We start from the raw sequence: 17,025 nt of genomic DNA, 5'->3' as shown, positions 1-17,025 counted from the left end.
AATAATAATAATTTGATTGCATTCCACAAGATTGGATACACTTCTTTTATCCGCGGCCAAAATCTTTCGTACACACACTCCCGAAACAAACTTTCAATTTCAACATCATGTCTCAAATCAATCAAGTTTTCTTGAAGAGAAGAACATACCGTTGAAACTTTTATGCTGAAAGGATTGATAAACCAAGTTGGCACTTTCAGACTAGTCAAATCTTGGAATCGGGACTGCAGATCTTCTTGCATATTTTCTTTTCTCTCTTCTCTGCATATTTTCTTTAAAAATAGATAGTTTATCAATGAAGGCTCCGACTACTCCCTTCGCTTTGGCCATATTTATGTTCTTCCCTGTAGTTGCAGGTTCATTTCATTTAATTTTTGAAAAATATCTGATAAGTAAGCGATGTCATTTCGCTTCTCTTTTAGTTCTGTACTCAGTGTGGGGTCAGTAGTATTAAGAAATTCAATAACAGTATCCGTGAGACTGAAGAACCGCCTTAAGCAATTACCTTTAGGAAGCCAGCGGACTTCCGTATGTAGTAGCAATGTATTAAATATCTCATCATTTTCTTCACAAAGTGTACGAAATATTGGATCATTCTTTGGTTTTGCTTTAATTTTATTTACCACATCTACGACAAGTCGAAGAGAATCGTGCAACCTCCCACTCAAATTCTTCCCAAATCCACTCCCGCCAAATGCTCTCTGTGAATGATGCAGTGAACACACAAAATTTCAGGTACTGCTTATTTCAGATGTGCAATAAATCCCCAATGGCGTCCTGTCATTGCTGCTGCATCGTCAGTAGCATAGGCGATCATATTTAATAAGGGAATCTCTTTTTCCTAAAAAAATCTCTTAATGACCTCAAATATGGAAGATCCTTCTGTATCAGTAATCAGACTTCTAACAAATAGCATTTCCTCGGCCATTTCTCCATTGTCGTCAATGAATCGGACATATAACAGCAGCAAAGCTGTGCTGTCACTACTCTCGTCAAGTTGCACAGTAAACTCTCTGCTTTTCAATTTGTTGCAGAGAACATCTTCGACATTCGCTCCCATTTCATCAATCCTTCTGGAGACAGTATTATTGCTGAGAGGAACTGCATCTGTTACTTGGCTGGCCTGACTGGGTCCCAACATAGTATCAACTATCTCTTTGATAGCTGGGACGATGAGTTCTTCTCCAATTGTGCCCGGCAATTGTAACTGTACATGGAAAAATTACATCCTACAAACAAAAAACTTTTACTCACCGCAAAATATTGGACGGGTCTGTCTGACTTCTCTGGATGAATCCTCTTGAAGTGATCCATAAGACGAGGCGGCTTCATGGATTCGTTTGACAAAGATTTTGCACAAATGAGACACAATGGTAGATTCTTATTTCCTAGCAATTCAATGAATCCGTATTTCAAATACTCCGTTGAGTACTGCCGGCACTTTTTTTTAGGTGCTGACATTTTGAGAGCAAAACAAAAGAGTAATTAATTATAACTTATTGAGAAGGCAAAGAATAAAAACACTATCTCGCAATTCTCAATAAATAATTCTATTGCCACGCGTCGACATATCTGTCCGAATTCTAACATTGTGACTAATAATGATTCTAATATTGTGACGCCTCGTGTTCGATAAGATCTGTGACTAGACGAGATGTTTGTGTTATTATTACCTGCATTGGTATACATATTATTTACTTTTTATTATCCTATGGATGTCCGATCGAACGTATTGTATTTTTTTTCTCTTTTCTTATTTTTCTCAATTACCCATTTCTCGTTTTCCGGATGCTAAACGCCCCCTTTTCTCTGTCGCCCCCCATATCGTCCCCTTCGCTCTATCGCCCCCCTAAATATCTCAAATCGCCCCCCGGGGGGCGATCGCCCCCCAGGTTGGGAATCACTGCTTTATGCTTCTTGTGTGTTTAGTATCTACTGATATTTGGTCTTCGATATATCGAAAACGGGCCAAAACCATCACAAATCAATGTCCTGTCCAATCTTGAATTTTATTCACACACTTGTCTCAAAGTGGTCGAGTTGTTTCTAGCATATTGTCAAAGATAATCTTTGTAAAGATATTAATGAAAATTAATCTTATTATATTTTCTAATCGTTTGCACATACCAACAAAAGTTTGACTCAATATATATAGTATTGCATATTCAATAACTTGTTGCCATGAAAAGATCCAGGGAAGTCTGACAAAGGTAGCTTAATGTATATAACCAACACCATTACAACCCTGTCAAGATAATTAAAAGTTGCTGTAAAGGACTTACACAACAGCAGCTTCGAACGTTACATTACAAATTTATCGTTAAATGGCAACACATTATTGAAAGCTACAAGAGTTAAAACGATCTCCAGCGGCAGCAACCTTTGTGCTAGTAGAAGTTAAAACTGAGGTAACTAGGTTAAACTCACATAAAGCTCCCGTTTACGATTTAATATAAGTTGATATACTAAAACCTTTGAGTGTAAAACAAATATTCTTTTAACCATAATTTTTAGTCATATGTTGAACCTACCTTGAGTTTCTGTTTTATGAAAATACGCTGAAAGTATTGTACAAAAACGGGTACATATGTAAAATTATTGATATAATTTCAGAGTATGAGAGTGTATAGGACTGGTTCAAAATGATTAGGAGAGATAATAAAGGTTTATACAGATAATAGCCAAATCAAGCTTATACAAAAATCTTACCAATACTGTTGTTACACACACTCGCGGTATTTATAGGCTTCCATTCGGTATTCACTCTATACGGTTTCTCGTACGGGGGAAGCTATCTTTAACGGTTTTTACACGCATTTCCCGCGGTACTAACACTATGTAAGATCGAAGAGAGAGAGAGAGCATGTTCGTGTCTGTTGTCTATACTATTCGTTGTTAATACGACAATATCAAGGGGATTCGCGGTATTTTTCGGTAACTATCAGGGAGAGGGATAGAGTCAGAGATAGATAGAGAGAGAGAGAGAGAGAGACAGATACACCGAAAAGGTTCTTCTATTCGGTACGAACGTCGAGAGCAGAGGGTCTGTTGCTAGCGGCAGTTAACAGTCGAAAGAGAGTTTATCTGTTTGTTATTTTAAAACTTTTTTTTATGTCTAAAGCAGTGGGGTTGAAGTAGGAGTAGGAATGGACCGTGGAAGTGATGAAGTAGATTTTATTGACATCTGTCAGTTTCACTTTCCAAACAAACCTTGTTTAGTGTGGATAATTTGTATTTTTCGTTATTTTTTCATTTTTTTTACAGAATCTTTCCGCTTTTTGCAATATCTAAGTATTCTAATAGTTACTACAACAATTTTACAAGGTTGTGTAAATAATAAAGCATGTTGTTTTATAAAAATAGCAATAAAATGCATATATCAATAAAGTAAGGTTAGAATGTCTTTAATTTAAACTTTTAAACTATATTTCATAGAAATAGAACACTGAATTTTGATGGTATTATCGTAAAAAACACTATACTTAAAAAAAAGCAGCAGAAGAAGCAAAATGTTAACTTTATAGAAATTAAAAAGTCTTGAGTTTGGGCATTTCAACTTTTGTTTGGAAAGTAATTGACAGTTGTGACGTCACACTCCCGCTGTCCATTATTACTAAGGGTTTGATTAAAATATACAGTCTATCCCAAACCCTTCTTTCAGTGCGTCACTAATTTTGACGTCATATAGGATTTTAAGCATCGAGCAAAAAGACAAAAGAGGGAATGTAAAGGTAGTGGGGGCAAAAATATTGTTAGACAGGAAGTGCCATCTTTAGAGGCCACATTAAACAAGGAAAGAGAGACGCTTTCCTTGTTTAAGAAATCAAATTTAGTTGGGTTATGTTATTGCTGATGTTATTGTTTGTCCCAACTGTCACATGAAAGATTATTTGTATTTTCTATTGAAGTTTTTTAACAATTGTTTCACATTTTAGACTATTATTGTTATTATTTAATTAAAACTTTATTATGTTCTAGTGTTAAAAAAAGTGTATTATGTATTAATATTATGTAATATAACAAATAAATAGATAAATTAGAAACCCTACACCACTGTATGATTGTAGTGAAGTGTCATGAAATTTAAATTTGGCGCATTCGCATTTCCGGATATGTCCGCCATCAGAGGCCACTTTTTTGGTCTCCTTTTCATAACGATTAAATTCCCTCTTTTGTCTTTTTGCTCGATGATTTTAAGAATGTCGATAATTATTGCATGACATTTTAGTTAAATTTGACAGTTGCAGGATTGTAACCTCTCTTTTTCTAATTGAAAATAATTTAATAATTTTAATTTTAGTCTTTGTTCTTTCTCGATATATCTCGGCATATTTAAAATATTTTTATGACAATAAATACAAAATTAAATTTTCACTGTAAAATGTCTGATAATACTAACCTGGAATGACAATTATTTTATCAGATGACGTTGTGAAAGTACTGTCAAGATCGAGACCTTCTGCGTCAAATTATATTTATGCGCATCATTGATTGGATATCTATTTAGCGTATTCTAAACTCCAATTATACATCCGTAAGTAAAATTAGCTTTACGATAAATAATTTTCTAAGTTCTATGTATAATAATCACAGACTCACGTTTTTTTCTGTCACGTCTAGCTTAATGTGTTAGAGAGAATTCGATAAACTATGACGCACTGAAAGAAGGGTTTGGGACGAACTATAACTTGGTTTTTCACATGTGAAGAATTAAACAAGTATAATGATTCTTAAACCAACAAAACCTTTTTATGAAAGAAATTTCTATTGACTCGTCTATTGCCCATACCCAACAAAGTTTTTGAATATTTATTGTCAAAGAGAATATACGAAAATGACTACATGTCTGTTAAATCGTCAGTTTAATTTATACAGTAAACAAAGACACCAAAAGCCTAGAAGAAAACATCTTAATCCTGTGTTTCTCGACATATTGTAATAATCTGCCAAACCAATAACCCAATAAACCAATGTATAGGAGTGGAGTTACTACCTATAACATTGGGTGCTAATTGTTAAGGCTTCGACTAGCTCTGTCACTCAGTTGCAGGTACGTCTTATCTTAAATCTAAATATGAACAATGAGAAAATTTTAGCAGGAACAAATAAAATATTATATTAACTAATCATAATCATATTTACAATCCAGGAAAGTTGTGTCCCTCGGGACACTTTCTTAATTATAACTATTTTACTATTTAACGTATTGAGTCGGGATTAAGCATAGCAAATTAGCAACATGACTCTTAAGCAACAATGTATTTAAACGTTAAAAAAATATATGTTTAAGAGATAAATTTAATTATTTTTAATTTGGTGTAGGATGGACCAAGGTACAATTTGGTCTAGGATCTTGGACCTACTAGTATTTTACCTTGGACCATCAATTCACTTACCAAAATGACCTAAAAAAATAATTATTTCACAAATTAAAACACATAAAAATGAAAATAGCAAATAGAGCTAACATTTTCGATAACAAAAAATAAACTGCTTCTTTCAGATCTAAATTTTAATCAAACGAAACTCTTAAAATGATTTTTATAAAGAAAAAGCAATACTAAACATATTTGTGTTCATTCTACATCATATTGTCCAAAACTTATTCCAATTCTCAACATTTGAGCTTGGACGTAAACTAGAGTGGGTAATTTTTGCAATTATTTCTTCTTCGAGGTTGTAGTGGCATAATTGAAGAACTTATTTGTGTCTTTATACCGACGTAAATATTTTAGTTAATTTTCGTTGTCACAACGTATTATTTCAGCTATATAATAACGGAAGCTTTTTTCCCCTAAACTTTCACCAACACAAAGTCGCCAGTTTTTAAATCAGCGTTTTTACACTTGTTCTCCAGTAGTGTTGCTTCTTTCTGTCTTTGAATTTATACATCCAATTTTCTTCGTCACTGCTTTCACTACTAAGGGACAAGTTATCATTTTCGGATTCTGAACTTAATAATGATTCCTTTCTGGTTTCCTTCTGATCAGTAAACATTTTTCTTCTATTTGATAAACTTTTTTGTGTTTTTGTGGAGAATCCTCAAATACTTGGCTTTTAGTATTTTTAAGAGTTGTAAGGTTTTAGTTTTTTTAACTGTGGTATTTAATATTTTTTTGGGAGTGTCTGTCAATATTCGAGATTTCCCTCGTGGTCTTCCTCCGCTGACCTTTTTGTGTTGAGTTGCTTTAGGAAAGGGAGGTAACATTTTTGGAGTAACAGGAGTAGATGTCGAAGGAGAATTAATTTGGTTCCGGTTATCTTATAGAGTACTATAAGAGCTTTCGGTTGTTTAGTCAAAAGTGCTTCGAACTGCAGCAATCGCATCTTAGTATGTCAGCAACCAAACACTGTACCATGATATTAACATACCTTTCATAAAATACGAAATCCGGCGACTCGCCACCGAACATGGTGTAACATTAAATAGACTCTACTAGAACCAAAACCCAGTTGTGGAACCCTATACAGGGTCTAGATATACCCCATTAATTGTTAACAACAGTGAAAACATGTATAGAAGTAACATATTAAGACTAAAGATGAGGACAACATTTTCCAACTGCTTTTAGACAACAAATATTGCTGCAGGGCTGCTCACATCGCTAGTGCTTTTTAAAATACTTGTAAGAGATGGCCGTTTATAGACATTAAACTTTGCAAACGATTAAGTGGTCATGGGACAAGATGAGGAAGTCTTAAGTTTTATGGTCAGAAAATTGAAAGAAAAGTACTCGATGAATAGTCTAGAAAGAACTAGCAACAAGCTAGTTGAACATACACATAAGAGATAAGTATATAGAGTACTCAGCCGAACATAAAGACCTTGTGTTTTGAAAAAAACCTATTTATAAGAAGAAACCTTAATGAAGATTTTCCTTGGAAGTGAAGCACCCCCAAGTCTCCAAGTAGCCTTTATTAAATTTAACTAATAGTCATTAAAAAAATGAGGTGGCCATTGTCCAAATTTATGCTTTCATTGCACAAGTCATTGATTGTAAAACCTTTACTTAATATAAACAGAAATTAAAACTCAAATATTATATTTTTTTTTCTCGAAGTCGCAATGCAGATCACAAAATCATTCTCGAAATAAATATTTAAGTCTTTAGATAAGAAATTGATAAAATTGTGCTTGATGTATTATTCTAATTTTTATTTTAATTTGTAGAGATATTGTTGTTCCAAAAACGGCAACTGAACCAGACGAATCAAAAGACGATGAAGACGATGTATTTTATGACACTGAAGACGATCCAGAGAGCGACAGTGATGATTCAGGAGATTCTGTAGTGTAAGTTGACTTACAACAGTTTTATTGTTGTTAAGTATACTATTCATTATACTCAACAGCGATAATTATTATAAATTATTTTGATTTTGAGTGGGACTTAAATTATACAAAATGCACCAAATTATTTACGTTGACAAAAACCCATTATTTACCCATTTAAGTATAAAGATTTAAACAATATACAGTGGCTCACAGTTTAAATGATGCAGTCGCTACTTAATAAAACTAGCTTGTGTCAGCGGCTCAATATTTATTAGAAAAACTACTATACGTCTTCTAAAATAGCATAAGCTATTTTTTTTTGTTTCAAATATGCCGTACTTAAATAACAATAAATATTTAATTATTTTATATAGGATTTTGATGTCACAGCAAAAATGATGGAGATCATTAAATAACTTATCAATTTGAAATTTGCGAAGTAGACGTTGTATTAAAATCATATTGCAGATATTTTTATGTTTAATTTGACATTTCAAAGTATTTAATCCACAAATATCAAAATAATTATTTAAGAACGGGTCACCGAACTACGATTAGTGAAAGAAAGTTAATTATTACTCACCATAAAAATGGATATTGGCAAGGGACATATCCAAAATGATAAATAAATGTTCATCAACAGTTCAGTACATTATTGAACATTGCCCAAATTAACATAGAGCTAAAAATAAATCAAGGTTAGCTCCAAATAAGATTTTTACAGAACATGGCGAAAGATGGATTGGCAGAGAAATAGCAAATAATCCTACAAAAAGTGCACCAAAATTGCAAGATGAGGTGAAAAAAAAAAAAGATTGAAAAACAATGTAACTCCATAACAGTTAGACGGATATTACAAAAGAATAACCTAAATGGTCAAACTACTAGAAATAAACCTTTTATTAGCCAAAGAAATAAGCGTATTAGATTCAACTTCACTAGGGAGCATATTAACAAAGATTTAAACTTTTGGAGTGATATTTGCTAATGAAACCAAAATAAACTTGTTTGGATCCGATAAAAAATTGTGGATTGTGGTCTACACAGACCATGCAAATGTGAGGGGCCAAAGTGTAGGAGACATGAAAGAACTGTATGTGGAACTTTATGTGTAAAATACAAAAGCAATAGGTTTAACTGTCAACATAGATACAACTAAAACTCTAGTACAAACAAAAAAAAACAGGGAACCAAACAAAATTTTACAATAAAAGACGCAAATATTTAAGTCCTAAAACAGTTTTTATACCTGGGAGTACAGATAACTAAAGACATAAGCGAGGAGGAGAAGATACGAAGAAGGATTACACTAAAACGTTCAAAGACATTCATAGAAAAGTAAAGTTCAAAGTTTATAAAACCACCATACACAACATATTTCGCAGAAACATGTATCGTGACAGAAAAATCAATAAACCTTATTAATACTTATGATAGAAAGATATTGAGAAGGATATTGGACCCCATTAGCCACAATTCTGTGTGGAGAAAATATTTATTCTTTAAATGCAAAAATACAAAGACTGCGCTGGTGAGGCTTTTGCCAGTGGGAAAATCAATGAAGAGGTGGTTAGACGAAGAGAGCAGTGATGCTGTAGAGATGTTGAGTGTGAATAACCGGAGAAGAGTAGCCCAAGAAAGGAATGCTGGAGGAGACTAGGGTCTGATTTAGGCTGTTTGCGCCATTAGAGAGAAAAAATTTAGTTTTCTCACAATATCAAGTTATAACTTAATAAAAACCCTTTTTATAATGTACATGATACATCCTTCAGACATTTTTTTTGGGACAGAGTGAGAAATGCAGATATAAGTGGTGTAAAAGGGCGTAAAGAGAAGAATCGGAGGACCACCAGCGTAGGCTGGAATTAAAAACAGATTAAGCACTAACTTATATTTAGTGCTAGGATTAAATAGCAATTTTTGATAGCTGTTCGGTGACACTGTGTTGTGGTATATATGACTACAATTGTTACTGCAGCTAATATTTAATTACAAGTATAATTGCTTAGCGGAATGTCGTTTCTATGTTAAAAAAGAACTACTGGCAACACTTCTGGTTTGAATGAAAGTATTTAACTTTAATGCGGTTTTAGGAAACACTAATTGTTACCAATGATTGATTTAATAATATTTATAAAGAATAATACGATGCGAACTGTTTAGTTACAAATATAAGATATTAATGAGCGAAGCGAATATTTTGCGAGCTAGAGATTCTAGCTAACGGATTTGCGAGATTTTGCGACGGACTTCTATGGCAACTTTTACTCAACTATATTGCTCGTATTATCCAAATTATGCAGGCGGCTAGCGACTGGGTGTTTATCCCAATAAGCATCTATTATAATTATAATTATTAGAAGAATTTTTTACCAAGTAACAAAAAAACAAAATTTGTTTAATTTACTAATGTTTGTATTTTGAGAACGATTTCCGAAGTGGAAATTAAAAAGTCAATAAACTTACTTTAACCTTTAATTGTGGCTTATTCCCATTTAAATAGCAATTACTTTAAAATGCCACAAGGAAATAGCTTCAGAACAATAATAAGCAATAACATTGGTCAAGAGCCAATATTAACAAAGATCAAAAGGAAAAATGAATTGGTTCGGTCACGTGGTTAGAATGGATCAAAATCGACTGGTAAAGAAAATAATGGAAATAGGAAAGTCAACGAAAAGAATAAGAGACAGACCAAGAATTAAGTGGCTGGACCAAATAGAAGAATATAGAAGGGAAAGAAGCAAAACCGCAGAGTGGAGAAAAGAATTAGCAAAGAATAGAAGAGAGTTGAAAAAAATGGATAAATTATAAACATGAATCACACTCCGATATCTGAAAGGGTATGGGGAGCGGGAAAAGAAGAAGAGGAAAAATCTTTTTTTGGTATTTACATGATACATCCGCAAGACATTTTCCATTTTATCCTATTCTAAAATAAAATCTGAACGTGGGATATCTTAAAGGATATACGATAACTTCAAAAACGACATTTTAACTATTCTATTCAACAAAAAAAGTTAGCTAAGATTGTTAATAATTCCCTCATGGGAGATAAGTAAAATTAATAAATGAATGAACTTAATTGTGCATTATATTTTTTTTATTTTAATGACCTATTAATTTTTTCGATTATCTCAGGACCCCACTAGCAAAAATTGAAAGATACAGCTAAATTGATCCGCTAATCTGAGGTCTTGCATTTGACATATACTTGAGTGGCAATTATGTTTACTTTTAAGTATTCGCAAAATCTCTTAAAACTTTTTCTTTATTCTTTATAATAAATCATACTATTTTTATTATGCTTTTGCAGATGCAAGCCTTGTCCAGTTGTAAAACCAATATTTTTGTGTGGTTCAGACAACACGACGTACAGTTCCTTATGTCGATTGGACTACCATAACTGTATCCACCATTCAAACATTAAAGTAGGGTGTAAAGGATTCTGTCCCTGTTCAGGTAATATAAACAAATTACTTTATTTATATATTTAACAAACCAATAAATATAATTAATTGAGTACTCATATTTTAAAATACAGTGATTTTTCCTACCATTTCCTTAAACTGGGCGTTAATTTGAGTATTAGTCATGTAAATGACAAAGTTCTTAACTCTAACTAAGATTTTTTTTGACCTGCAACCATAGCATTCTCCTAGATTCTTTAGCCAAGATATTCACCACATTTTTTAGTTTAACAGTCAACATTTTAACAATTTTTCCTTTTGGAAAATTTAATAGTATATAATAAATATATACCATTAAACATCAGACAATTTTTACATCATTTTAAATTTTTTCAACTACGTACGGTTTACAGCCAACCACTGGGATTTTCCCTTTTATTATTGAATTAAGTTGAATGTCAGTTGATGAATCACTTATTTAGTTTTCTATCCTTAGGGGGCGTGAGCAGTGCATATTTTTTGCAGTTATTCTGAGCCAGACATATTTTTTGCCAGTAGTAATGTGCCTATACATTTCTTCATAATAGGAAACAGGGGAGGAAATGGTTATTCGAGCAATGGAAGAGATCCGAATAGTGGAAGGCGAAAATATGCTCAATCAAGTAATAGGTACAGAAATGGCAACACACAGCATCGAGGACAGAACTCAGTGAACTGCAAGCAAGCCACAAGGATGTAGAAGCTATACTTGCCACGGCAATCCATGCTAGAATCCCAGGAGTTCATTCAGTATGAGAAAAAAGATCAAACTGGAGTATGAAGATAATCATTGAAACACATTTTCAGAGTAACTTTGAAATTGTACTACCGAAAATAACCAAAGACTTGCCAGAACAGAAAATACAATTAGAAGAATATAATGAAAAAAACGTCTTGTTAGCAGACCCGCGATACCAAAAGGTAGGGAAAGACGTATTATTGGGAGTAAAGGAATACAGTAACATATTAATGGATTTTATGCACAGAATAAGTAATGAGTTACTCATTCAAAACACAAAGTTAGGATGGATAGTGTCAGGAATTGCATAAGAAAAAAATCATGGAATTTCCAACTGTACAGTATGATATCCAGACAGGAAATGGACACACAAATAAAGAAATTCTGGGAACTGGAAAGTAGAGCAAGAAAACAAACTCTCAGTAGAAGAGCAAGAATGTGAAGATACTATCAAGAGACAGTTAAATGAGATAACAAAGGAAGATACGAAGTAAAAATACGATTTAGAGATAATATACGAAAATTAGGAGAAACGAAGCAATAGGCATTTGTCTTCTTCTTCTTCAGGTTTTTTTATCTAATTTTAACAGTTTTTATGACTTCACATTCTATCTTCATTCTTTGTACACCTCTATATTAGTTACTTTTTTAAGTCCACGATATTCTGTGGATTCTCCTGTAGCATCACATCTCAAAGGAGTTTAATTTTTTGATTTCAGACTGTTTTATTGTCCACGCTTCCATGCCATATAGTAAAGTAGAAAAAACGTAACAACGTAGCATTCTTGTGCGGATCTCTAAATTAAGGTTATGGTTGCAAAGTAAGTTCTTCAATTTTATGAACGTGTTTCTTACCATTTCTATTCTAGACCTGATTTATTTTTTTATCTCCATCTTCGGTTAGCCACGTTCCTAAATATTTATATGTTGTTACTCTTTCGATCGTTGTATTATTGATGATCAGGTTATCTACATTTTGTGGTTTTTTTGAGAATATCATTGATTTCGTTTTCTTGAGATTCATTTGCAGTCCTTACCTTTCACATGCATTGTATACATGTTGTATTATGTACTGTAGATCTTCCATGTCACTTGCAAATATGACCGTATCGTCCGCATATCTAATAATATTAATGCTATTTCTGTTGACCAAAATACCTTCCACAATATCCAATAAAGCTTCTTGAAATATCACTTCACTGTAGACGTTGAATAATAGTGGTGAAAGTATGCACCCTTGTCGAACTCCTCTAAGTATACTTACTTCCTCTGTCAGTTCTCCTTCGACTCTTATTCTCGCTTTCTGATTTTGATACAGATTCGATATAAGTTGTAGATCTCTACTATCTATGTTTTTGGTCTGAAGAATACTTAAAAGCTTTTCATGGTAAACTCTGTTAAAAGCTTTGTTAAAATCTATGAAGCAAGCATATATTTCCTGATTCGAATCCAGACATCGTTGTGTCAGAACATTGACTCCAAATAATGCTTCTCTAGTTCCTAGACCCTTTCTAAAACCCATCTGTGAATCACTTATTTCTTGTTCTAATTTCATGTGGATTCTGTTATGTATGATTTTAAGGAAGGTTTTCAATGTGTGGCTCATTAATGCAATTGTCCGATAGTCATTGCAATCTTTAGCATTTGTGATTTTTGGAATCGTTACAAAAGTTGAGAGAAGCCATTCTTTGTTATATGTCCCGTCTTGTATATGGTGTTAAAAAGGTCTACCAAGATATCAATATTATATTCATCAATTATCTTCAATAGTTCAATTGGTATATTAATAGGCATTTGTCAGGTTTATGCAATTAGAGGAGAAAACATTCGTAAAAGATAGAAGACTAGAAACGGATTACAGATAGTTTATAAAAGACTATGAAAATCAATGGACACAGTTGAGATACCACAGAAACAGAGGAGCATGACCAGCTTAAAGAGGAAGAAATAATAATCAATGGACAGAGGTGGGACACCACAGGAATAGAGGCACAGCGAGAACGTATTTCACAACGCATGAACCACAAACAAATTTAGTGACCGAAGTAGTTTCTTTTCCATGAATGTAAGCAAATTAGATAAGGGTTAAAACCTACGTCGAGCAGGAGGCTGCTAAAGGGATGGTGCTAAGGTGGTAACTTGAACCGGTGGCAGGGCATGTGCAGAGAGTCCAAAATGAACGGCTTTTCAAACGGATGTGGGACGAGAATCCAGACGGTAATAAACCCTTAGGTAAACCCAGATTCTGATATAGAGGGATATCATCTTAAACGATTTACATATTATGTGAAGAAAAGATATGATGGACTGAATTAAATATAGGCAAATTGTACTGACAACGAAGAACTACGAAGGATTGTAAAGCTACAGAAAAAAACTAGAGAGAGTATTTTATTATAATAGAATTTTTAACATTAGCAAGTTATTGTAGTATCTGTTTATGTTCCATTGCAGGATTGAATTAAACGATGCCATTTTTTGTATGTTTTTGATCTATGTCTTGTAAATAAACAATCACTCTAGTTATCGATTTACGGTAGTTCGTCTTTGAGGTGTTGTGATTTTTTTCCTGGGTTTTGTACAATTGATATGAAAAGATCGATCCAAGTATAAAACATAGTAATTATTGACAATAGTCCAGGTCAGTTTCGTAGTACTTGTATTATTTTGGAGAATCTTGATTTTGAAGTTTTTTAGCATGTCCATAAATTGGTTAAAATTATGTATAAATGGTGATAATTGTTCGTCAACTACCTCTTAGGGTTTCTTGGGTGCAGGCTTTTCGAAATTCATTTCAGTGCTTTTTTTCTGATCGAGGCGGCAAACTTGCTGGTGGTAATATCAGAATTTCATTAGCATTACTTAAGTATTTTCCACTAAAGCATGGGTCTATTCAACTAAAGAATTTTTAGTTGCAGTGTCTTCTTCATAATTAATGACTTAATTTGCAAGGGATGCAGTTTGTTCATTGAGAAGTTTTCCTTCAGATTATATATGTGAAAGGGTCTTTAGTGATGTTAAGGAAAATAAAGATAAGGGTAGTTGCTGAGGGTTTTTACAATTATTTGCGGTATGTCTTTGCTGTTTTCAATTAACGCATAATTGAAAATCTTGAGATAAAAAGTTCCATAGAATTTTTTTGTCTCTGAAACTGTTATAAATACCAAGAACGAAAAAGAAATATTTCTACGTTCTTTTAATCTTTTAAATTATGGTATATCATTTTGAATTTTCCCTTGATAAATTTGAGTTTTATTTTTGGATGTTAATAATTTTAATTGCCTTTATACGTTTTAGATGATGACTATAAGAGAAAACAGAAGCAATCAGAAAAACTAAATACTTTCATGAACAAATATAAAGCGACATTAGATAAGACAGGTACTGGTGGATCGATTAATGGAGGAAAGCTTAACAAAAATCCTTCAAAATCCGAATTATATACGTACACTCCTCAGGACTTTAAGTACGATAACAAACATTATAAGTACATCAAATATACAAAGTATAATAAGGTAAATAATTTTTTTTCCAATAATTTACAATTCTTTGGCTCAATATATTCTTTAAAACATTTAATGAATTCTTGTTTTAAAGTGTACTGTATATATTTCATTCAACCGCCTTTGTTTTTCCATTATTAACAAGTCATTTCATCGCAGAAGTTGACTAACTTCGATACTTTCGACGAATGGCATGCATTATCAAGAGTCCCAACTCGAGCAACCCGTCCATGTCTGAACAATTAGTACGTATTCTCTTAATGTCATCAGTCCATCTTGTTATCCGGTAATCTTCTGCATTTAGTTTATCCTTTCTTGATATTCATTCCAAAATTTTTCTGGCCCTACTATTGTCTTTTATTCTGCCGATATGCCATGCGGTACTCAAAAAAAAAAAATACTTGCACCAAAAATGTTAACTTTTAATGAACTCATTTTAGGACAATAATATTTTATATGCCGAAGACAAGGAACGACTCCGAGGTTACAATGAAATTTTGGATAACAAAATCTACAGTGGTCCTATACTTGGAACCCCAATTTATCCTCCCAAGCAGTGTTCACCATCGGCATTGCAGGCTATGGGAAACAGACTGTTGGACTGGTTTTCCGTTGTTATGTCTGATGCAACGAAAAGACGAAGAGCAAAAGTTAAATCCAAAGGTAAGGAAAATATTAAGGCATCCGTACAAAAATAATAAAAATATTTCTTTATCTAGAATTTCTATTAGGGATGGACGCTTGAGCTGTTTCCATCTCTGGATTACTTTTACAGCTTGATCATCTGGCTATTTTCTAAATGATTAAACCAGTTTAGCGTTCGTGACTTCACAAATTTAACAATATCTGCGCTTTGCATTAATTCGCCTAGCTCGTGGTTCTTTTTAATTTTCTACGTATCATCGATACAATGAATTTTTCCAAATATATTTCTTAGTAGGTATTTTGAGTCCAAAAATTCTCAGTAAATTTTCATCAGTGGTTGAAAGAGTCCACGTTTCACATCCATATGTGACCACTAATTTATTAACTGTTTTGTAGATTATTAGCTAGGTCTTTGTATGTATAAATCCTTTTATTGACATTGAATTAAATTTCCATATCCTTTCATATTCTTTATAAAATTAAACAAATATTACCACCATTCTTTCGAATACTTACATCATATTTGGAAAACCGACAGTTTAGAACAAAAGTAAATGGAGAAATATCCAAAACGCATCCCATTAAGGCGGGAATCCCACAGGGAAGCGTCCTGGGACCTTTATTATATATATTATATACGTCTGATCTACCAACATCACATAACGTAACAATTGGCACATTTGCAGATGACACAGTAGCACTTACAAGTCACAAACACATTAACATAGCTACACAACAACTTCAAGACTATTTGTATGAGCTTGAAAACTGGCTAAAACAATGGAAAATAAAAATAAATGAAAACAAGTCAACCCACGTAACTTTTACTTTACGACGAGAAACACCACCACCAATATATATCAACAATGAGGAAATACCCAGGACTAAAACAACCAAATACCTAGGGCTACACCTGGACCAAACCCTGTGTTGGAAAGAACACATCACCAAAAAAAGAAAACAAATACAACTAAGACAAAAAGAAATCAATTGGTTAATTGGAAAAAACTCCAAGCTGTCAATAAATAATAAAATTCTAATTTATAAAACAGTTATCAAACCAATATGGACATATGGCATAGAGCTATGGGGCTGTAGTAGTAAATCTAATATTGCTATTATGGAAAGATGCCAATCAAAAATCTTAAGAGCAATTGTTGATGCACCTTGGTACGTAACCAACCAAAGAATCTATGAGGATCTCAATATCTCAACAGTGAAAGAAGTATACCAGCAAAAGAAATTACAATACATTCAAAAAGTGAACACACACTCCAATCCATTAATTTCCGCAATACCTCAACATCGAGTTATCAGAAGACTAAAGCGACGTTGGCCAACAGACCAGTAACATGGACCCGTGATTCTCTCACTGGAGGGGACCACATCACGCCAGAACCAAGGGACAGGACC

At 33.1% G+C, this 17,025-nt stretch overlaps 1 protein-coding gene across 1 annotated transcript in view; it reads left to right on the top strand.

The window, feature by feature from the left end:
- The window catches only part of Cow (Proteoglycan Cow), a 171,130-nt gene that overhangs the window by 132,788 nt on the left and 21,317 nt on the right, over window positions 1-17,025 (top strand). Inside the window, exons 4-7 of the mRNA XM_072527093.1 lie at window positions 7,172-7,294; window positions 10,593-10,738; window positions 14,762-14,979; window positions 15,408-15,630. Coding sequence (XP_072383194.1) covers window positions 7,172-7,294; window positions 10,593-10,738; window positions 14,762-14,979; window positions 15,408-15,630 — 710 coding nt within the window. The remainder of the gene's footprint in view (window positions 1-7,171; window positions 7,295-10,592; window positions 10,739-14,761; window positions 14,980-15,407; window positions 15,631-17,025) is intronic.

Source organism: Diabrotica undecimpunctata, chromosome 3, assembly GCF_040954645.1.
Source record: "Diabrotica undecimpunctata isolate CICGRU chromosome 3, icDiaUnde3, whole genome shotgun sequence".
NCBI classification, from domain to species: domain Eukaryota; kingdom Metazoa; phylum Arthropoda; class Insecta; order Coleoptera; family Chrysomelidae; genus Diabrotica; species Diabrotica undecimpunctata.
The sequence above is the reverse complement of the archived record's forward strand: the minus strand, read 5'-3'. Positions and strand labels throughout refer to the sequence as shown.